The 23,336-nt window shown below is 57.1% G+C and overlaps 1 protein-coding gene across 1 annotated transcript in view; it reads right to left on the reverse strand.

The window, feature by feature from the left end:
* Window positions 1–313: 313 nt before the first annotated feature.
* IUM83_12379 (Calcium-dependent protein kinase 29) overlaps window positions 314–23,336 on the reverse strand; it is a gene marked incomplete at both ends in the record, with an annotated part of 38,074 nt that continues 15,051 nt past the window's right edge. Inside the window, one exon of the mRNA XM_067937000.1 lies at window positions 314–736. Within this exon, the coding sequence (XP_067785256.1) occupies window positions 314–736 (423 nt within the window). The remainder of the gene's footprint in view (window positions 737–23,336) is intronic.

The following is a 23,336-nucleotide window of genomic DNA, read 5'->3' on the forward strand; positions in this document are numbered from 1 at the left end:
TGTCTCTGATTGGTAGAAAGATGCTGCTTTCTACCAATAGGATCTTTTGGGTATGTGTGGACCACTCACTGTGGTGGTCCACTTCAAGGTATCCATTGGTGTGTCTTACACCAATGTGAGGAAGTATCTAAAACCTTTAACAGATATTTATCTGTTAAACCATAAGTGACAAATGTCATGCACAAGTGACAGTTGTCACTTGTGACCGTTATCGTGCACAAGTGACAGTTGTCACTTGTGACCGTTATCGTGCACAAGTGACTGTTGTCACTTGTGTGTGTAACCCCGTTACAGAGAGCAATGAAGCGTATTTTTACTCTAGCATTGCTTGAAAGTCGGCCAGGTTGATGCGGCCGTCGTGGTCGGCGTCCGCGCACGGGATGAGAACGTCTAGGTCTTCCTCCGAAAGCGCGCCGTAGCCCAGACGCTCGAACACGTAGCGCAATATCTCGCGCGAGATGAAGCCCGTCTCCTCCGGGTCGTAGGCCTTGAAGGCCTCCGCCACGGGATCGAAGTTCTTGACCTCGTTCGGCAGCAGCAGAGCGTTCAGGTACTCCTCCGTGAGCTCGGCCTCCTCGCTGAGGAGCAGACGCACGTCCTTGAGACTCATGTTGTCGTAGAAGATGCCCAGACGAGAGCTCCGGTTCTCGAGCATCACGCGGCCCTTCTTCTCCGCATCGAGGAACTGGAACGCCATCCGGATCTGTTCCGGCGTCACCAACACTCCACCGAACTCCTGCACGAACCATTGCAACAATATCCAATGTCAGTGGTCTACGTGTGCAGCAACTAAGTGCAACCATCGGGGACTCACATTTTGGGGGCCCTTCCGAGGCAAAGGAGTCCATCTGCGAGGCACACCGTGACATGCTTCGGTAGCTTCATGCTGCATCGCATGTAGCAACGGAGCTCCGCTCCACCGCTGCAGGAGCGGTATTAATAGGGGTTTAGCTAGACCTAGCAGTGCGTCGTTGACTGCAGTCAATAACATAAGGCCCAGAAAGAATGCAAGCCGCAGGAATGGGAGCGTCGTCCCGGGCAGGAAGAGCATACTTGCTTTATGAGGCCCAAATTCGGAGCCCAAATGATGCAAATATCGGACCTAAATACCGTACCCAAAATCGAATATTTGCGGACTGAAGACGATGGACCCGGCGGCGTTGTTGAAAGTCCTGCCCTCGGGCGGGATTGCACTTGCTAACGATGCAGTAAAAGAGAGAGTGAGATTGAGCTTAACTCTGCCCCAGCTACATGTAGCCAGCTCAGCCTCTACATGGTACCTTGCACCTACTACCGCGCTACCACTCTCAGGTGCCAGGGAATGTCGCAGCTGCCGACGCATCTTCTGCGGCCAATCGTCAGCCGCTCGCTTGCAGTGCACGCGTGCACTTCAACACTCCTCCTCGTTGGTCGATGCGACCAAACCGACTAGGACAGTCCGACAATGCACCTCAGCTCGCGCAGCCTCAGGGCTGGCAGTGTTTTAGTGAGCACGTCCGCGGGCATACTCTTCCCTTCGCAGTACTCTGGCGCCAGCACCCCCGTCTTGGTGAAATACACGATGAACTTAATTCTGGTGTCGATATGCTTCGCCTTTGACGACGCCTTCTCTCCGTTTAACTGATTGAGTGCCGCTTGATTGTCGACACGTAGGGGCATCGGCATCACCAGAGGTACGCTGAGCTCGTTCAGCAGCTCGCGAACTCCCAACAGTTCTTGTCCCATCACGGAGGCCGCCGTGTACTCGGCCTCCATCGTCGATAGGGACACACCTCCCTACTTCCGACAAACACAGGCTACAGCCATACCGTCGAGCGTCACTAGTCCGCCTGTGACGGACTTGCGGTCCTCTTTGTCAGCGGCGAAGTCAGCGTCGCTGTACGCGACCACCTCCAGCGGCTCGTCCGAGTCGGCCATGCCTTGCATGCCCAGGCGCAGCTCTCGGCTCCCCGCGAGGTACCGAAGTATACGCTTTGCTAGCTTCCAATCGTCCATGGTTGGACTATGCGTGCGCCGAGTCACCTTGTGCACGGCGAACGCAATGTCCGGCCCAGTGCACCTCGCAAGCCACAGCAGGCTCCCCACTAACGACTGGAAGTCCGAGATGGTCACTGCCCCGTTGTATTCGTTCGACTTGAGCAGACCAGCGTCTTTGCGCGCGCACTCATTTGAGTCATCTCCTATTGACGTTTGCACTCCATGCGCGTGCTCCATGCCATGCTCCTTTAGCAGGTTGGTGATCATCACCTCCTGGTCCAGGTAGTACCCGTCGGTGTCGTCGTATACGACCCGCATCCCCAGGAACTTGTGCACGCTCCAGATCCTTGATTGAGAGCGTGTCCAGCTCACCGGAGAACGCATCCACGGCGGCTTGCTCGGTCCCGGTGACCAGCAGGTCGTCAACGTAGACGCCCACCACTAGCAGAACACCAGCCTGGAGCCTGAAGTACACATACATGTCTACCAGGCGCTGGGCGAAACCGATGCTGATCAGCTTCTTGTGAAGCAATTTGCTCCAGAGTCGGCCGGCCTGCTTCAGGCCGTAGAGCGCTTTGCGAAGCTCCAGCACAACCTCGTTGGCGCTTTGACTCCAAGCTGCATCAATAGCTCCTTCGGGAGCACCATCCCTTGCGGGATTCGTAGGTAAATGTCTAGTTCGGCTTCCTTCTCGGCCTTTACGTAGGCATTCGGTACATCTCCATGTTTAGCAGGCACTCCCCACTTCCTGGCCAGTACTAGGATGATCTTCACGCTCGTCATCTCGATGGCGGCGGCGAACGTAATGCCGCAGTTGACCCCAAATTCCTGCTCGTTGCCGCAGGCGACAAGTCGAGACTTGAGTCGCTCGAGCAACTCCTCGGCGTCTCGTGTGGTCTTATAGACCCACTTCGTGTGCAAGACGCGCACGCCGTGCGGCATTCGCACGATCTTCCAAACTTCGTTGTTCTCGAGGGCCTCAAGCTCCTCGGTCATGGCTTTCAGCCAGCCATCTCGGTGCGGGCTACGCATAGCCTCGCGATAGTTTTGGGGTCCACATCCAATACGTTGTTCACGATACCCGCGTTGGGCTACTCCTACTGGTCGGAGTTGTCCGCGTCTTCGGCAGTCTTGCGCGCGGCGGATCGCGTCATGTGCCGTTCGCGGTGCCAGGGCTTCTTCGTGGCACGCCCTTGCCCTTCTTCTTCGCCGACTAGCCGTCGTAGCGTTTCCAGTGTCGGCCGCTTTAGCGGCACCCGCAGCATCACCCGTGGACTCATCCTCGTCGGCGCCGTCGTCTTCACGCAGATACAGGCGTTGTACCTGCTCGTTCTGGGTTTTATCCAGCGTCTCGATGTTTTTCACGTGTTGGGTGGTCACTACCACCCGGTCCTTGTGTAGGAATACCGTGTACCCCTTGGTTTCCTCGCTGATGCCCACTATCATGCCCTGTTGGGCTCGCTGAGAAAATTTCTTGTTTCGTGGGTCACGGTACACCGTGCATGGTGACCCGAAGACCACAATCTCTCCCAAAGGTGGAATTTGCTTAGTCAGCACCTTGAGCGGCGAAACTCGTCCCAGGTTGGAGTTCGTCGGCGACCGGTTCAAGATATACGCCGCATACGGCACGGCGGCACCCTAGAAGTTGAGCGGCAAGCCGCACGCAAAGATCATGCACCTGGCCATATTCATTATGGTCCGGTGCATGCGTTCGGCCTTGCCGTTGCTTGCCTGATTGTTGGCTTCGCTCCTTTGACGCACGACACCCGTGTTCTTGCAGAATAAGTCTACGTTTTGATATTCTCCACCTGAGTCGGTCCTTAGCACGTGAATTCGACAGTCGAATCGTTTCTCGAAAAATATAAGGAAGTGCTCAAATTGCTTTGCTGCAGCATCTTTTGTCCTCGCCAGGAACACTCGGCAGTAATTTGACTTATGATCCACGAAATTGACCATAGACCTGTTCTGCAGCCGATCCCGCGGTGTCATGGGCCCCTTGAGTCGGAGCAAATCACACCCCCTATGCGATCAATCGGGGAGTGCACATCGGTATCCTTTCGCGATTGCCGGCTTTTCGACTGCTTTCCCTGGGCGCACGTCAAGCAATTGACGCGCTTGTGGTCGATGATCTCGATCCCCGAGCTTGGGTCCTACGCGAGTCTTTCGACTGCGTCGTAGTAGAGGTGCCCCCGGCGCCCGTGGAAGTCCACCAACGTGCCTTGTTGCACGTCCACCGACGCACTCACGGGCTCTGCTTCCGTCTCGTGCAGCGCCGCCATGATCACGTCCGAGGGCATCTCGGCCTTGCACTCCACTGTGCCTGGTACCACCAGGACGCCCATCTGGAGGTCGACATCGAACGCAACATGCATTCCATCGTGGGTACCGACGACACGTCATCCGCCCTTGCGCATCAAGGAGTATCCTTTCTGGTCCAACTGCCCGTACGAGAGCAGGTTGTGGACCACGTTCTACGCGTAGTAGACGTTGGTGAACTTCACCGTCTGCGGCTGTCCGCATGCAGTGACTCGCAGCGTAAGCGTCCCACGCTTTGTCACCTTGAGCGCGTTGCCGTCTGGCTGCACGCACTCATCTTCGCAGTAGTCCGCATCGTCGAGCCACGATGCGTTCGTCACCAAGTGGCGGCTAGCGCCACTGTCCAGTATCCACGCCTCACCAGTCTTCTTTGGTATCTCATTCACAGCCAGTGTGAGGCCCGGCTTCCGGCCTCCTCCTTGCGCTCGATTGGGGCACACTGCTCGCAGGTGCCCAACCTTTCCGCACTCATGACAGGTCCTTGTCTCCTTCCCGCGTCGCTCGCCCACTGCACCGACCACATCTCTGCCGAGGTTCTTGTGTTTGGCGGGCTCGAGCTCCCAGGCTTGCGCGAAGTGGGCAAGCTCTTCCGCCTGCTGGAGATAGTCCATTCTTGTACCGTCGACCTTCGCCATCAGTACCGTCCGCAAGTCCGCGGACGCGTACTGAACGATGTTGTTCAGCACGAGGTAGTCGGCGCCTCCGCCACATGCTTCGGAGATGGCCACGAGATACATGTAATGTTCGGGCCACGAACGTTTGGACTCCTTGGGCGACGTACAGAGCTTCATCGCCTGCGCGGGCGTGATGCTGGTCTTGAAAGTCTCCAGCATGCGCTCCATCACGAACTGGAGCGTGGGCATCTGCGCCCACCAAGTCTCAACTTGTTTGTTGTAGTATCTTTCCGCTGTTCCCGAGAGGTAGTGTCCTAACAGGTCTACTTTGACATCCTCCGTCCAGGCGAAGCCGCACGCTGACTGCCCCAAAGCAACCTACCGCTCGAAACGGCGGCCCCACTCGAGGAACCCGGAACCCAGACCGACGTACAACTCCTTGCCTTCGAACGGCCGTATCGCCAGCTTCTTCTGGCGTGCGTCAGGATAACGCACGGCCTGGCCTCCTTGCCGGAAGGGCGGATGCCCAGCTTGGGCTTGGTCTTCCTGGTGATTCGGCGGAGCTGGCGTGGTTGCCGGCGGTGGTTGGGGCGTCTGCGCCGCGGCGTACATGCGCTGCAGATTCGATATGGACACTCCGTACCCCGGCCATGAGCTTGGTCTGCGACTCCTCAAGTCGCTCCAGTTGCCCAGCTACTCTACGCAGGAGTGCCATCAGCTCCGCAGCGTTATCTCCAGTTGCCGGGGCATTAGCGCCAGCCGTAGTGCCTCCGTCCCTTTCGCGGACTCCGGCGGCGCTCATCTCTTCAGGGTCGTCGACCATGCCAGTCCTTGCGTGACTGGTGACGGGCGGAGCTGGCGTCGGGGCTTGTACGCCGTCGCCGCTGGCCTCGTCGGTGGCTCGTATCATTGGGCTCATAACCTGTTGAAGGTCCTGCCCTCGGGCGGGATTGCACTTGCTAACGATGCAATAAAAGAGAGAGTGAGATTGAGCTTAACTCTGCCCCAGCTACATGTAGCCAGCTCAGCCTCTACATGGGACCTTGCACCTACTACCGCGCTACCACTCTCAGGTGGCAGGGAACGTCGCAGCTGCCGACGCATCTTCTGCGGCTAATCCTCAACCGCTCGCTTGCAGTGCACGCGTGTACTTCAACAGGCGTTACCGCGCCGAGCCGCTGCGCAAGATGCGCGCGAGCGAGACCATCGTGTAGCAGGCGGTGGTTGCCCCCGAGAAGGTCTCGGGCGGCCAGACGTTGCTCGTGGCAGCCACAAACTCGGGGCTACTGCACATCTACCAGCTCGGCCGAGTCATGAAGCCCGCATACTGGGACCAAGTGGGCCGGGGCGAGCTCAACAAAATGCGCCACCTGCTTATTCAAAATTTGAGCACTAAGTCTTGCATAATGTACCCATTTTATTGTGTGTGTACCGAAACCCCTATGTTATGCCATACACCAACGTGTACCAGCGAAGCTACGTCCTTTCTATTGAGAGTGATGAAACCCACGTGGTCTATTCACTTAGCGCTACAACGCGAAATGCGTGGTCGAAGTCATCGTCGAAACTAAACTCACCAACTTCTCGATCATATGATCTCGCACTGAGCACTGCATCAACGACGTCTTGGGCATTTTCGCAAACTACACCCTCATCATGCTCAATGTTGGGGTGCAGGTCCTCATCCAGCAGCTCGATCTGCTTGCAGTTTGATCCGCGTTGTAGATCCTACTTGCTCCTATTCCCTCCGCTTTTCCCTTCACCTCCTCAGCAAACTTGAGAGCAATTTGATCGAGCTCGGGAGGGCGAATCTGGCCCTGTCGCGTTCTACAACGCAGCGAAAATCGATGACGCGCTTTGAAATGGCTTGTAAGCACCACGAGGCCTTGAACGGTTTGATACCAGCGTCCTCAGCTACATCTAGCGCTTGAATGCGCAGCATGGTCGGCGTGACTGGCACACCTTCGTCGCGCATGCCATTCACCCTACGAACGAGGTCGGCCTCTCTCTCCTGGTGGCCTCACCTTTCTGGCGAGCTTTTTTCTTGTTGGCACCTCCGCGTTGGGTGTACAATGCGGCGCCATGCCACAATTAGGGTCCTCCGGCTGTTGACCTTGAGTCAGGATAGTAATGCAGAATTGTCTGCCTAGCATCGTTGTGGGTCTCGAGATGACGTAAGACGTCAAGCTTGTGTGCTGCAGAGAACGAATCAACAGTGTTTGTTCTCACCTTGCGGCCAAGGCCGCCCGTTAAGCGCTTTCTTCCTTTGAGTTGTCTCGGAGCCATCAAATGGCAGAATGAGCTCAGGAGAGGTAGATGGGGCGCTTGTACGCGACATACGTTGCTTCCCGATAGCTCTCTCATTGGCTAGATTGGCACTGTAAGCGATAACTTATACTAATAGAATGTGATAACATAGGGAATTCGGTACAGGGCGATCACCTTCCCCGGCCCAAACCTCTCGTTCCAGGCGCACTCGACGCAGATCTACTCGCTCCGTTTTGCTGGAGATGACACGGACCCATTATTCTTTGGAATCAAAAGCTGCAGTCATGTCTGCCAGTACTACGGCAAGCTCTGACAAGATAGTTTATTTTTAATTGATGACTGGGAGAGACCAGGACTTTCGCGTGTGGAAGTGGAAGGACATTCTGGCGGCGGTGAAGCGCCCGGCAAGCGCCAAGAAGCTGCAGCCAGTGCACGCTTGGTTTCCGAGGGGCTCTGCCGCCAGCCTCGGAGGTGAACAATGTGGCCGTGAGCAAGACATCGGAACATATGTTCCTGGCCGGAGGAGACAGCGTCGCGCACGAGTGGGATGTCACCACCCAGCAGTTCACGCGACATTTTGGGGGGGGGGGGCACGAAGACTTCTTGCACGCCGTGCGCCACCTGCAGTATTCACAGGAATTGGTGACGGGGTCGGAGGGCGACACTCTCGGCATCTGGGACGTGCGTCAGGAGAAGAAGGTCGAGATCCTGCGGCCTTAGCCGGCGACGCAATCGTCCTCAGCATCACCGGCCTCGCCGTCGCTGTGGGTTGGAGCTGTTGCTCACGATGAGTCTGAGATGTGGCTGGTATGTGGTGGTGGTGGTGGTGGCAGTAGACGGTCTCCTGGAGGCCGATCTCGTTCTGGTGGGTTTCTCGGAATGTGGCATCTGCCCTCCCGAGTGCCTGTGCACTACACCCAGGCGACAAGTGATGTTCACGACGTCGTGTTCCACCACATGGAGCTGCTCAGCGTGGGGAATGATGCCAGTGTGAAGAAGTGGAATCGCAGCTTAGGTCAACTGCTCGCGACGGCCAGATCGACGTTGCCCTCCTGTCATTTTTGTGTCGTTGACCACGCTACGGATGTCATTGCCGTGGGTGGCGTCGCCCCCGCGATCGACATCTACACGATACCTGGTGTCGTCAGCTTTTCGCTGGTTGTTGAGGACGAATCGAGCTATAGCTTGGCGATGTCCATGGGCGGGCAGGGGGGGGGGGGGGTTGCTGCAGCACGGGGCCCACCTTGGGCACTATCACGACTCCCATGCCCATGATCTGCGGGATCACCAAAATGTTCGAGACGATGCTCACGGCGTCCATTCGGTAGCGGTGCAGCCGCTGTAGACTCACTCCCACCGCCAGATCAGGCACGCAGTACAAGTCGTAGCCCATGACGCGCCTCTCGAAGAACTCGCACAAGTCGTAGCCCATGACGTGCCTCTCGCAGAACTCTGGTAGGTGGCTGTGCATACAAAGAGAGCATAACGGTAAGGTTCACGGTCCGTTGGGCCACAGCCAGCTCAAAGGGAAGCGGATCTGCTCACCTTCAGACCTGACGCATGCACCACACGGATACCGGATACGCACTCAGTTCGGTCGTCACACAGCAGCCGGTCTTCTTGAGCTTGGGCAGCTGCCCAGCGGCACGCGCTCAAGCGGCGTGCACGTCATGGGGAAGGGCAGCGGCTTGCTGGGCTTCGAGCCTTCTTGCTTTTCTTCTGCTGGTGCTGCACGATGAAGCGGCCGAGAGTGCTACGACCAGCGGCGTAGTGGTCACTTCGCCCATGGTGGGTAAGGAGGACGAAGCGGAGCGAGATTTGCGGCGGTCTGGCGCTAAAGGCGCGGACGGACGCCATTGGCTGGAGGAGACGGGCGCTTTTCGGCGAATGAGCGCGCTGATATTACAGGCTAAGTTCACACACTTCAACTTCGCCCTGGTAGTGCTGCACTGCTGCACGGCTCCGGGTGCGTGTTGCTGTTTGACACGAATGGTCAGTATGGTGCTGTGTGGAGTGAGGGCAGCTCGCCGGCTTTTAATAACTAGGTTGTTGCATGTCCGAAAGTTGCAAGTGAAGATTTTGCTTTGGTGGTCACTTTATCTTCTCGTATTTTTGTTGTACTGTAGGGGTTGGAATGACTAACCGAACTTACTGAGGGTCTGTGCTGCATATTCCTCTTTGTGCTTTGGCTGGTCCGTACCACCACAACTCTCGTAGAGCTTCCGAGTTATTTGTTCATTTCCATGACGTGTTTGCACACTATTCACCTATCCTCTCACTCGAACCTGTCTACTCTTCCTTCTCTCGTTGGCCTTCCAACTCTCGAATGTGTCTACTTTGGGTAATTAGATAACGTCAAAGAAATCACTTCCACGGGTGATCTCCCAGGGTTACAGGTCATTGCGTAGGAGGGGCTTCCGTTTGTTTGTTCACTCCCCAACGTTGCTAAGTACGAGCGTACGTTAGAGATGGTGTTTGTGCATTGCCCAATGTGCAAGACATACCTGCCTGTTGCAGCGGGTTTCTGAGCGAAGTCGATCCAATACGACTTTCCCAAGCTGTTGCGGGTCAGTTAACAGCTCCAACAACAGTAGAAATTACAGCAGCCACGATGCATTGCCACGGTTCTGCCTCGACATAGCGGACGACGAAATTGCTACTTCCAACCAACGCAACGCTTTCCATTCTGAACTAATTCGAGACCAATGTTTCCTACTTTTGTGATGCGTGCCTAGCAGCGTGTCCGACTGCGTCCTTGGTCAGCAAACGCATGGACGACGCCACATGCAAGAGGGTGTAGTCTCGCGAGTGTTCATCGGAGTCCGAGGGTCCCGGAATCTGCTTCAACGAGAACATTGGGAGGGCCGAGTGTGTCTACTCACAAGAGACGATCGATATGGGCAAAGAGGAGATCGCGGCCGGCTGTAGCTGTGACAAGGTAGAGGCGAAGTGGCTAGGTTGTGAATGGACAGCGAAATACCTTGACACCATTAGGTCTCGTTATTGATTGCGTCTCGCCATAATAGTGACTCTGCTGCCGCAGGAATCCTGCTCGCCGAATCGTAAGTCACCACGCCCAGAGCCTGTAGGTTCTCGGAATCCTACTACTATCCTTGCTGACTTCAGCACGCCTTGGTCTACAATATAGAGTTGCGTGCATAGTACGTTTCCGCCTGGTACTCCTCGTGACAATACGGGAACGTGGCGCCGTCCGAGTCTAGGCTGAACAGGCCTTGCAGAATGAGTCTAGGTTGGGCAGGTTCTTGCTCGCGTAGAACATGACGTACACGCTGAGGATCGTGGCGACGACGATGGTCGGCATGGAGCCTACGCGCTCGTGCATGGGGAATTTGTTCCAAAAGTGCTTGGCGTAGAAGATGAGCGGTAGAGACGGCCGAAGCGCTCGTGAAATTGACGAGGCGAGGAATTGGTCGCGCATGAAGACGGAGGCAACCACCAGCAGCGCCAAGATGCACAGACGCAACACGATGTAGCGCAGCATGTTGAGCTTGCCGCGGTACTCGGCGAACTCGGCCTTGTACTTGACCGCCACCTGGAGGTTTCCGTGTAGTTGCACTCGATGTCCGGGGTCGCTGGCGACACGACGGGGACGGTCGAGAACTTCTCGTCGATCTCGACGCTCGACAGTGGGTGTGTTATTGTGCGTGCCCAGCGGGAACCGCTCCGCCATGACGATCGTCGAGAAGGCCATCACGATGCGCACGTGCATGAAGAGGTAGGCCATGATGACAACGCCGTGGTTGGGGATAAAGCCCACCACGGACGTCGCGTACGGGTCGGGATGTAGACAGCCGAGAATAGCAGGTTACCGGAGAGCTGGCAGCGTACGGCAGCGTACCCCGCGATGGCGATGGCCAGGAAGATCACGGTGCCGGCGTTCATGCCGACGGTGATGATGCGCGGCATCTGTTCCGGCTACATGCGCAGGCGCTGCAGGTCGGGGTTCACAACGGCGGCGCCGTACACCAAAGAGAGTAGCACACGCTAATTTGGGCTTACCCCCCCCCCCCCCGCCGCTACCGTCGGCTGCAGCGAGCCGGAGCGTCACTGCTGCGCCAGGGTATCCACCTGGTTCTTCTTGGCCTTCTTCATGAGTGCTTTGATACTGTCCAAGGCCGTGCTGGTGGGCAGTGGAGGGCTCAACGCGACACCTGCTAAGTCGAGCGGTGCCCCTGCGAGCTGCTTGAAGAGAGGGCTTGAACTGCTCGAGAGGAGAGGGGAGACCGGCCGCATAACTACCGGTATGCCTTCCTCCCTCTTCACCGTGCACAAGACCAACATCATCTTCGCAAAACAATGAAAACTACTGTTTTTTTTACCAATCGTGAATTTTAACTGTTTGCACCAATTTTCGCAGTGTCAGCTTGTCACACGTCACAAAACTTGATGAGTGACACGTAGACTGTCCAGATCACATCTATGTTTTCGTTTCCCTAATCTGCTATCATGTCTGCGGCCCCGACCTGAATATTTTGGTGTCGTCGGAGCCTCCGACATTGGTGAATGGGGGTTAAAGAGCACGTGATGTCCACACGCCATCCCCCAACAGAAGATCGTCCCCGATCTTTCCTCTGTCCAGCAAGTCTTCGAACTCACGCGCAGTGAGCCATTCCACCGCCGTTGGCCCACCAGGTATGGTCTTAACCTCCACTTGGTACTGGATCTCGTATCTTCCGTCTCGATTGCGTACTCGTCGTTGTCTTCGTTCGATGACTGATCCTGCTGTTGCTTCCTGTGGCAGGTGGTGAGTCGACGTCGTCCAGCGCGTAGCTCCAGGACCTCGGAGCGCACGCGCAGCTCCGCCTCCAGTCCGCACTGCACTGTCACCACCGCCCTCGTCTGCTGTCGCTGCGTCGCCGTGGTCGGCGCCGCTTCTGGTTCTCGTGACTCCGCCACGGTCGGCCGCCGCAGCGCCCGAAACCCGGAGATCCGCATCTGCACCAACGGCTTCTGCTCCTGCCGTCGTCTGCTGGTCGCGACGAGCACTCCGTCTCGCCGCTCGTCCTTGCCGGGCCTCCGCCTCGACCCGTCGCTTCTTTTGCTGCTCGCTATGGCCGTCACTGCCATGGCCGTCGCTCGCTCTGTTGTCTTGCGCTTCCGAGGCGCCTTCTTGGCTTCGACCGCCTCGCCGTGCACTTCACCACTACCTGCGTCGTTGTCTTCTGCTCCCGTCAGCCGAACCCCGACTGTCGGTCTCTCTTGAGTCTGGCCGGCGCCCCCGCCAGCTATTCCTGGTGGTTCCTGACTCGGCGCTACATCTTCAGCCCCACTGCCGTCCGACGCAACGCTCCGCCCTTCACCTTGTCTTGTCTGATCTGTTTATGCTGCCGTTGGCTCAGCATGATCCACCGTCATCTGATCGATAGCCAGTGGCATCTACCCGCCACGGCCTCGTCCATTATCATCTCTTCTCGCGACAGCTTCGCCGCTACTACTCGTAGTGCTCGGCCTCGCACTCCGATCCACGCCCTGCATGTCCGTTGCAGAGACGCCATTCCCCACATCCTCGCCTTCATCCTCAGCGAGCTCGCGTAGTATCGGGTCAGCCACCGTCTCCAGCTGGCCAGGCCTGCAACGATAACGCAGCAGCAAGCCGCTATGTGCGAGTCCCCCGTGTCCTGCCTCGTTGCCATCCAGTTGTCATAGCCCACGTCCTGGTCAATCCTCGCCGGACCAACCCTTTGGTGCGCCAATTTCGTGACGCCTTTGCCTCGACGAGGTTTCAGCAGCCACACATAGTCGCCTGCTTGAAACCGCACGTTCTGCCTCACGCCCTGGTTGTAGTATCGTTCTCGTCTTCGCTGGTTCAGCGCTAACGCCTCTTTCGCTAACGCTGCCGCCTTCTCCATCTGTCTCACCAGCCTCTTGTGGTACGCCGACCACTTGCCCACTGCCGTCACCTCACTCGACCGAAGCAACTCGTTTGGCGCCCGCAAACGCCTACCCATCATCAACTCGTTGGGCGTAAAGCCCGTGGTCCCGTGCTTCGCACCATTGTAGGCGTAGAGAGCACACGGGAGCCACTGGTCCCAGTCATCCTGGCCCTCGCTAACGTACATAGCGACCATGTCCTTCCACACCTTGTGGAACATTTCCACCAGACCCAGCAGCATGGGCCTGTACGGTACCGGTGTCGCCTGCTTCGCCTGCACCAACCGCACCAACCGCTTCACCACTGCTCCGTTGAGCTCCGGGGCTCCGTCCATGACCAACTCACGCATGGGTCCGTAGACGAGCACCAGACGCTCCGCCACAAATTTCGCAATGTACTCCGCCGTGTGTGAGGGTGTCGCCACGGCGATCGCGTACCTGCTCGCGTAGTCCACCGCGGCGATGCCATAACGATTACCATCCTGTGTGAGCGGTAGAGACCCCGCCACGTCCAGAGCCCACTGATCACCAACAGCACCAATCGCTTGACTTCGAAGCGGTGGGATCACCGCCGTCGGCTGTGTCTTCTGGGTACTACAATCCCTGCGGCTGTGCACCCACTTCTTCACTTGGCCTCGTATGCCCGACCACCAATAACACACAGCCACCCATGCCAATGTCTGAGGCGTCCTCAGATGCCCTGCGTAAATAGAGTCATGCTTCACGGAGCGCTTTCGCACGCAACGCGACTGGCAGCACCAGTCGTAGTGCTCAGCCTTGCCACGTAAATACACTAAGTCGTTCTTCACGGCCACGTCCAGCCCCTTGTAGGCGCCGTCCACCTTGAGACGCTTCACCAGCTTGTCCTCCCGCTGATGCTGCCTCACTTCCTCGTCCGTCAACTGGCCACTCTCCTCAGTTAGCGACACAGTTTCCGTTGTACCTTCCCCTGCTGTCGTTGTCGCCACTGGCGTGCCTCGCCACTAGCGATTCCGACATCTGGTTCCTCCGTCTCTGGAGCCAGCTGACCACCAGCTGCCCCGTTGTCTTCCGGCAGTGGTTCTGCTACCACCACGGCGCGTAGTTGTGCTCGTGACAACGCATCTGCTACAACGTTGGTGGAGCCCGCACGGTACGTAATACTGAAATCGTATTCTTGCAGCTGCAATGCTCATCTATGCAGTCTGCCTGACAAGTTTTTCGTCTACATCAACCAGGTCAAAGCCGAATGATCCGTCACCAACTCGAACCTTCGTCCATACAAGTAAGGCATGAAGCGTCGCACGGCCCACACTACCGCAGCGCACTCCAAGTCTGTGATCCCGTACTTGGACACCGTCGGCGAGTTGACTTTGGACGCGGACGCCACGGGTTGGTCGCCGTTCCCGTGGTCTTTGCATGAGCGCCGCGCCCAAGCCCACTACCGATGCGTACGTCACTAGCTTAAATAACTTGCTAAAATCAGGGTAGATAAGAAGGGGCCTTCTAGTCAGCTCCGCCTTCAAAAGATTCTCGTTGCTCGCTCCCCCATTGCCACTCAATACGTTTGCGTAGTATTCTAGTCATTGTCGCCGCCTTGGTCCCAAAGTTCGGCACGAATCGCTGATAGTAGCCAGTAAGATGCACGAAACGACGGACTTCCGCTGCATCCCGAGGCACCGGAAACTGCCTCACGCACTCCACCAACGCCTCCAAGGGCCGAATACTGTTCTCATCCAGCTCGTGCCCCAGATACTCCAACTTCTTCATGCCTAAACAGCACTTCTTGGGCTTCAACGACAGCCCGGCCATCGCCAGCCGCTCGTGTACCACAGCTAGCTCCACCACATGACGTGAAACCGTGCCACTCGAAAACACGATCACGTCGTCCAGATAGACCAAACAGTTCTTCCACGCGAGACCCCGGAGCACCGCGTCCATCATACGTTGGAACGTGCCCGGGGCGTTCGCCAAGCCAAACGGCATCCTCACAAACCGAAAGAGGCCCTGCCGAGTGACGAACCCCGTCTTGTCCTTGTCGTCCTCCGCCACGGGTACCTGCCAGTAGCCCGCACGCATATCTAGACTCGTGAACCTTCTCGCCCCAAGCATTGTCTCTAGTGCTTCGTCGATGCGAGGGAGCGGGTAGATATCCTTCTTAGTGATCGCATTCAACATGCGGTAATCAACACAGAACCGCACGGCCCCGTCCTCCTTCCGCACGAGGACGACTGGGAAGCCCCATGCCTCCGCGCCCTCTTCGATCACCCCGTAGTGAAGCATGCCCTTCACTTCGACGTCGATCGTCTCATGCTCCGACCTCGAATGTCTCCTCGGGCGCACCTTGATAGGCGGTTCTGAACCCATGTTGATATGGTGTACCACTCCCAACGTCGTAGCTGGCGGGCATCCCGTCTTCGGCTCTAGCAACGATGGAAAGTTGCGTAGTACCGTGAATATCAACTCCTTGTCTTTGTCTTCTATCTCACCGATGTTCAGCTCGTCTTCGTTTGACAGGGGTGCAGTCGTCGTACGCAGCGACTCCAACCACGCACTCACCCGCTCTCTATCTAACTCGCCGTCCAGCTCTAAGATGTCCATCTCACGGTCGGTCGGCACCCAGGTGCCAAGGTTCTCCTTGCTGGGCAACTTGGACGTGCGTCCAACCAAGTTCAAAACGGGAACGACTGCCTTGCCGTCCCGCACCGTCACTAGTGTAGGAGCCAGCAACAAGTGCGACTGCTTCCGCACCCGTGGCATGAACAGCCCCATGGCACCATCCTTCGCTGGCACCGCCACCTCAACGTTGTGCACTGCCCGTGTGCGCATTTTCACTTGCGCAGGAGACGCACTTTTTTCTGGTCGAGCCCCTCGCTGCTCTCACGTTCCCACTCCGACGAAAGGTAAGATCTTCTTCACTCCGTCGTCGTATCATTTCATATCACTGCTGACGAAGTCGATCTTGACTCCGTTGTCGTACATCCAGTCTTCACCAACCAAGAAGTCCTCGGTGTCGTGATCCACGACGAGCGCGTCCACACGCATCGCCTGTCCATACTGGGTCTTGAATCCGAAGCGCCACACACCCATGACGCGCACGAGCGCCCCGCTGAACCCCTCCATGTTGGCTACTGGTGTCATCGTAGCCAACCTCGTGTCGAGACTGACCCACGACTTGCCCGCCACACATTACTGAGCTCCAGTGTCGAGCTTCACTGGTTGCCACAGCCCTCGCACTTCAACCATCGCTGTCGGCAGCAGGTCCAACGCCGGCGCTTGCACGGCGCGGAGCTTGCCGACCTTCAGCTGCTGTCCGTCTTCAGTCACCATGCTCGGTGCCTCGTCGCTGCTACCGCTACGATACATGTACGCCTTCGTTGTTCTCCGCCGCTGTCCCGGCTTCGTCGTCGACTTGGCTTCTGACGGCGCGTGTCCGCTCACGCTCGCCTCACCCACCGTCAACAACTTTGCCCTGCCACCGCTACGTCGGTGGTCGTCGTACTGGAAGAACGTCTGGACCGGGTATACACTTGCCTGGCCCCGGACCATCCACTCCCGACGCTCTTTCGCCTGCGCCTTCTTCACGCGCTTCTCGAACCGTCGTCTGATCCGGGACGCCAGCAAGTACCCGCTGGTGTCCTTGGCCGTCTCGCCGCTCGGCTCCTCGCTCACGTCGCCGACCGTCTTCTCTGCGTTTTACCTCTGCACACCCTCGAGGCCATCGATGGCCACTATCTCCATCCCGCCCGACTCATCGTTCATCACCGTGCCGCTTGCGCTAGACTTCGGTGTCGTCGTACGCCGCTGTAATTCCACAGACCACCGTACTATGCGTCGCAGCGACCGTTCACGCCGCTTTGCCGCCATCCTTGCCCACCGGCCGCTTCTTCAGCCACGTCGCCTGGTTCTCTCGGCTTCGCCTTCGCCTGCATGACCTTGACCTTCTTCTCGTCACGGAGCTGCATTTCCGTCGACACCACTTGCTACATGCCAGGAGGTGGCGTCTCGTTCCCGCCATCCCCAGCACTTGACATCCCCAGCACTTGACACTTCGTCCACAATCTTCCTGGCTGTAGCACTGCCGTGCACCGCCATCCCTGTCCGCTGTTCTTTCTCGACGAGCACCGGCATCATCGCCGACTCCATGTTCACGGCCACACCCTCGTCGTCACCGTGTGCTGCATTCCCGTTCGAACTCTAGGAGTTCACGACTGCGTTCGTCGTCATCACGGCCGGGTCCGTAACCTCGAACTCGTCCGTACCACCAATGCTGTCGGCCAACTCACCGTCGTCACCGTCGCCCACCATCGTCTCGTTACTGTCGACGACGATGGTCGTCGTCTCCGTCGTCACCTCCGGAGCGCCGTCTTCAGTCATCCCCTCGCTCTCACCCGTGAAGTGTACGCGGCACCCGCCGCCACGGCGCACCGTGCTTGGGTCAGGCGTCATTGCGCCGCCATCCCCATTCCGTAGTCCACCGTCCGTGCTGTTCCTCGGGCCGACGTACTCTTCCACGTCTTCCCCGATCGTGTCCACCATGCCGCCGTCATGCACCATGTGCCTCACGACCGCCTGCGAGCATCGCGATCTCTGGTCAACGGCTCCACCTTCGTCGGTCACTGCTCTGTCTTCATCCTCCAAGCCAGCGGGCTCGTCCCGCACCAGCACCGCCGCTTGTTCTTATTCATTACGTTCCTCAGCGTGCACCACCTCACCGGTGCGTTCTCTGCCTTCTTGCGCCCGCCAGTCCTCTTCTTGGCGTGCACGCCGTTGCCCTCGCCGTCTTCGTCCCGAGCGAGGACGAGCGGTTCTGATCCGTCCCCGTATCTCTTCAGCGAGCGGTAGGGTGGGGTCCCCTATGCCCGCCGCGCATTTCCCAAAGCGTCGGTGCTTTGGTTGCTCGCATCGCCGTTCTGATCCACTACCGGGCTGTTGTCCCGCAGGTCGGCGCGCTTCAGCTCGCACACCGCCGCATAATGTCCCATCTCATGGCAAACGTAGCACAATACGTCGTCCTTCGACCGTGTCGCTGCTACTTGCCGCTGGGCCCTAGATGCCTCGTAGCGTTGGTGGTTGCGTAGACGCTCCTCTCGCGTCCTCAACGGCTCTCTTGCGTTCTAGCCGCCACCAAGCTGACCTTGGCCTCCGTGGCCCTCCATCTTCAGCGTCTTGCCCGTCGCCGAACCGCCTTACCGCGGTCGCATGCTGCCCGTGCACTGGCTGCTGCGTCGCCCGCTGCGAAGTTTGAAAATTTGAACTTCCCTCCGCGCTCGCTCCCTGGCCACTCGGTCCAACAGATACCGGTACAATCTGGTAACCGGTAGCAACCACCGCATTCCATTGGCCGCCGACCTGATGTACCGTACTTGCCTTCGAAACCACTAGCCGCCCTTCTATATCATATCTGGTAGGGGGGCCGGCAGAGAGACCGAAGTTGTCGTAGCCGCTCACGACAGAGATCCAAATTCTCTGCGCCACCGAACTGCAAATTTCCCAAGTCTGGGGCCATCGTGGGCACCGCGCCCGTGACCACCACGCGCCTGTCCTGCGTCCCAATGACCATGCCGAGCCAACTCCATAGCCCTCTCCGTACTCTCCGACTTGGTCAAGTGCCGCATTCACCGCCGCATTCAACGTCGCTGGCCGGTGTCCGCATATGAGCGTCGCGTTCCACGTGTTGTGCGTCCCCGCCAGGAACGCATCCACACGCCACTCTTCGTCAACGGGGTTGCTCGACGCAATCTCCCGCAACTTCTGTGCGTACTCCACCAGAGGTTCGCCCCGCTGCTGCCTACGAAGACGAAGCCTCGCCACCACCTCTGGATTTGACCTCTTCACCAAGTACCGGTCTTTAGCAACCGGCTCAGGTTCCCGAACGTTTGGTCTTCACGACTCACGAAGGAGTCCTCCACCGTGTCGAACCAGGTAGCGCCTCTCCCTCGAAGCTCGCCACCATTTCGATGAACACCTTTGTGCTCGCGCCACTCGGTGTGCAGGATCGCGGCCTGGCGGCGATGCTCGTTCTTCACCGCCTTTAACCACGCCTTCACCGTGAGCTTGGGCTCGTCAAGCCCCTTCAACTTCGGTAGTCTCAACTTCGTCTCCCGCTCCCGATAGCGGTAGATCACCGTGGTGCCGCTGGTGCTGCAGTTGGTGGCGGACCTGGAGGAGCCGGCGGAGCAGTTCCCGTTCCCGCTCGCACTGCCGTGCTACCACCAGTCGCTGCTGCCGCCAGATCCGTCGCCTGCGAAGCACCTTGGCACCGCCACCTGCATTACTTCTAGCCGTACTTTCAGCGTTGCCCCCAGTTCCTGTACCGGAGTCCGCCACGCTCACCATGACGTCACCGCCATCGTCTTCATCATCGCCGCTGTCTCCAGTTCTCGGCGTTCGTCCTGTCGAGACCCGGACGTTCGCCGACGTCGCAACAAGATCTCCGTCCGTTCCACTAATCAGCGCCGCGGCCGGCGCAAGCTGGACTCGCTTCGCTGCCTCGCGAGCCGCTATCGATGCCACCGCCTCACGTGTTGCCGCCGCATCCGCCTCGGCTTGCGCAGCACGTCGACCAGCTCGTTCATCTCTCGAAACACTTGACACCCTCTGCTGCGTCATCTTCCCTTAGCTTAGTTGGTTGTAGTCTTCTGTTATACAAACCAAACCCATTTTTAACTATGTTAGTGTCTGTACCGTTCTGTAACCCATACTTATCCGTTAGGCCCTCTGTTGCGCATGTATGCCGTCCCCTCTGCTGGACGATCGCACAAACTTCACCTCCCTACTGCTGGACGGTCACCCGAACTTCACCCTACGCGCCGCCCCCACTGCTGGACGGTCACACAAACTTCCGTTCTTGCCCGCTGTAGCTTAGCTCACGCCCTGACTCAGTACACAGACTCGCCCAGAAAGCCCCTGTATGACCACCATGTTGACTGGCTCGCCACTACGCTGCACAAGTGCAGAGATCCAACTCGGAGGGGAGGGTAAGTACATGAGCAGGAGCTAGAACCGTTGCATCGCCGACGCGGACGTCGGGGGGCCAACTGATGTCAACCGCACCAGGGACCGGCTTAGGGAGAGAACATTGTTAGGCAGCCGGCAACCCGGGCAGATCTGTGGGCCTGTCCTCGCGCCTTCTGTAAGCCCAAATGTAAATACAAGGTTGAGTGAGGACCGTTCCTGCGTAGACACACCCATCGGGTCCACTCCGGGCCCTGCACCCCACGGCCAAGAGGACATTCAATAGTCCCCTCGCGCCCTCATGGTCACTAACCACGCTCCCAGCCACCCTGTGACACATTAAGTTCGTCATCGCTCGTCGTCTAAACTACTCAGCACTACCTTACAATGACCCGCACGCCTCGCTGACCCCCTTGGCCGCAGTACGAAACGACAAGAACCTCTTCTGTTGTTGGGTAGTGCCGGCCTCTGCCACAGAACGCTACGCGTAGTATTTAGCTGCTTTATCTGGACTACTCCCTTCCAAATTGCAACTGAGAGATTTGAGGCCAGCCGCACACACAGAGCTCTCCTAGCTAGTCCCCGCCGCCTATACCTACCGCCTACCTACAGTCTGCATCGCCTCGCCTGGCTATTATACTCGCCACTGTCCTTTGCCCTCCATGTCTGTTCTCCTTGCGATCTTCAATCTTGTCAACATCAACCGACTCTTCGCAGCTTCAACACTTCCGGTGACGGCAGCTTTTCCTGCCACGATCTTGCCTTCACTCGTCACCAACCACGGTGCTGTGCTCCACACCATTGTCCGTCAAGTCAATTGTCACTGGCACGCGGCTGCCTAGTGACGCCGCGTGCTCTTGGCGCTTGACCCCTCATTCACCGGGCACATGTGAGAAAAGGATAAATCTGCAATCATGTCGGAGGCTCCGTCAAGTATATACTAGTGATATGTATTGATTCTTCTAAGTACGAGGTTATTGCAATGTTTTTGCGTACTTTGTCTCACAACACCTCCGACATTTCTCCGACGTAAACCTAATATCCCCTAAAAGGCGACTGGTACATGTCAGAGGAGCTGACAACGACTAACTTATATCCGGTGCAAAGTGGACAAAGTCGTTGCTGGCAGCGTACACATAAACGCAGTCGCGCCTTAGGTGTACCTTGCGACTGCCTATGACACAGCCTGCGGCACGTGGAGTACTCGTGGTGGCGGTGCAGGGCTCTGCGGCTAAGACGGTTACACGTGAACATGCTGTGCTTGGACACGACCGGCACGCTCACCAGCACACAATGGGGTTGCTGGATGACCTGCCCATCTTCCACCTGAATGCTGTCCGCGAGGAGGTGCTGGTCACCGCTGCGTTTGCTGCCAAATGGAAGGATCCGCCTAAGGACACTCTGGACGCGGAGCAGCGTGATAAGAACGCCAAGGCCTTCAACTGCGTGCAGCGCGGCTACCAGATCATCAAAACATCCCGCTTTTCCTGGCTCTGTTGTTCACCTCATCGCACGTTATTATTGCACTTGGAGTTGAAATGAGGATCGATAAAAGGGTTACATTGTTGTACTTCTGTTGCCCTGCAGAGCCTACCGTCCCCGATTGCCGCGACCGCCGGAATGGTGCACGTTCTCAGGTTTATCGTCTACGTGCGCGGCTACTCGTCGGGCGACCCGAAGAAGCGAATGCAGGACAGCTTTGGTGAGTGCTGCGTATTTCGTCTGGTGGTAATAGCTTCTAACCTTTGATGCTTTGGCGAGAAAGGCTACCGCGGGCTGCTTGTGAGCGTTGGCCTGAGCGTCGAGGCGAACCCTGGGGCTTTGCAATCGAACACACGCTGTTGCATAAAAAGAAAAAGGGTGGTACGGGCCAGCCTGAGCTCAAAGAGGATAATGCAACACAGACCCTCAGTAAGCTCAGTTAGCCATTCCAACCCCTACAGTACTTGGCTACAATATAGTGTGAGCACTCTCCTTCTTCTCTTCGAAAAAGTCGAGTCGACAGGTCTTAGTGGATTCCCGACTGTTCTTCAAGCCACACATCACTTGATTGCAAACTGGCCTCAAACTGGCTCCAAACTTGCTTTGCATTCACACTCAGGTATCTTGGGTGATTCTTGGAATCTTGGCGTAACTTGGTGAATTTTGGCGTAACTTGGTGAATCTTGGATGTCGACTTGGGAGATACTTGGTTTTAGTATAGAGCGTCTGGATTCACGGTCTAATTCCAGGATTCCATCTTGAAATCCTGGGGCACTTCCGCCAGCCTTTAGGCATTCGTCATAAGGGAAAGTCCGGTAGCTGGACTGAATGTACTGTTGAATCCTGGGTGTGCACGCCCAGGATTTCACACTTCCAGCCGGTTGGGCCCATCTGCGGTCAGGCGCAGGATTCCTTCCACAAGAACACGCCCCATCCCTGTCGCCACTCATGTCACACGGGTACGGCCGCGCCGCATCCTCTTTCTCCACCAATCACAATTCAATATAGGCTCCAAGTCAAACCGGTGACGGTTCGACGTCAGCGAAAATCTGAGGCCGCTATGTGCCATTCGTCTGCAAGCTTGACGGAGGTGTTGCCGAGGTAGTCAGCGGTGCATGTCACGTCCAGGACCCCGAGTCTCAGAGGTTGGCAAACTCGGGTACGATTCCCCAAAGTGCGCTCGTGGCATACTCTTTCACGTTCACTGGAAGAGGCTTTCGCTGAAACTGAGCATGTGACGGAGTTACACGTACAAGTGGCTACAAGCCATTTGTGAATTTAACAGATAGGATATCTGTTAAAAGTTTTAGATACTTCCTCACATTGGTGTATGTCACACCAATGGATTCATTGAAGTGGGCCACCACAATGAGTGGTCCACAACTGCCCAAAGATCCTATTGGTAGAAAGCAGCAACTTTCTACCAATTAGAGACGTGCATATTAGCGGGGCTCTGACAGCCAGCCGCTGTCAACCCTTTCATAGATGATAAACAGTTTTAGCAGATTTTTAGAGGAAGATCAATTTACAAGCAATACAGTTCTCATTTTACCTAATCTAAGTCACTTGGAATCCCTTCTTATTTAACTTATATTTGTGTATTCAAATATAATTAACTCAAGTAATTACTAAGTACTTACGCTTCCTCATACACGTTTCGCAACGTATAAGCTAAAGTAGTGAGTCAAGATAGACCCACGACACCTGGTAGCACTTTGTAGTCCGTCCAACGACCGACTGCTTGACGTTCGTACGCGGTGTACGAACGCGGAGCCGAGAACCCCATGAGCACGGAAGTGCCCATGGAGAGCTCCAATACGCCTGCAACGCATGTTGCACACGCAGACTGCC

The sequence above is a fragment of the Phytophthora cinnamomi genome (assembly GCF_018691715.1).
Source record: "Phytophthora cinnamomi strain GKB4 chromosome Unknown Contig81, whole genome shotgun sequence".
In the NCBI taxonomy this organism is placed as follows: domain Eukaryota; phylum Oomycota; class Peronosporomycetes; order Peronosporales; family Peronosporaceae; genus Phytophthora; species Phytophthora cinnamomi.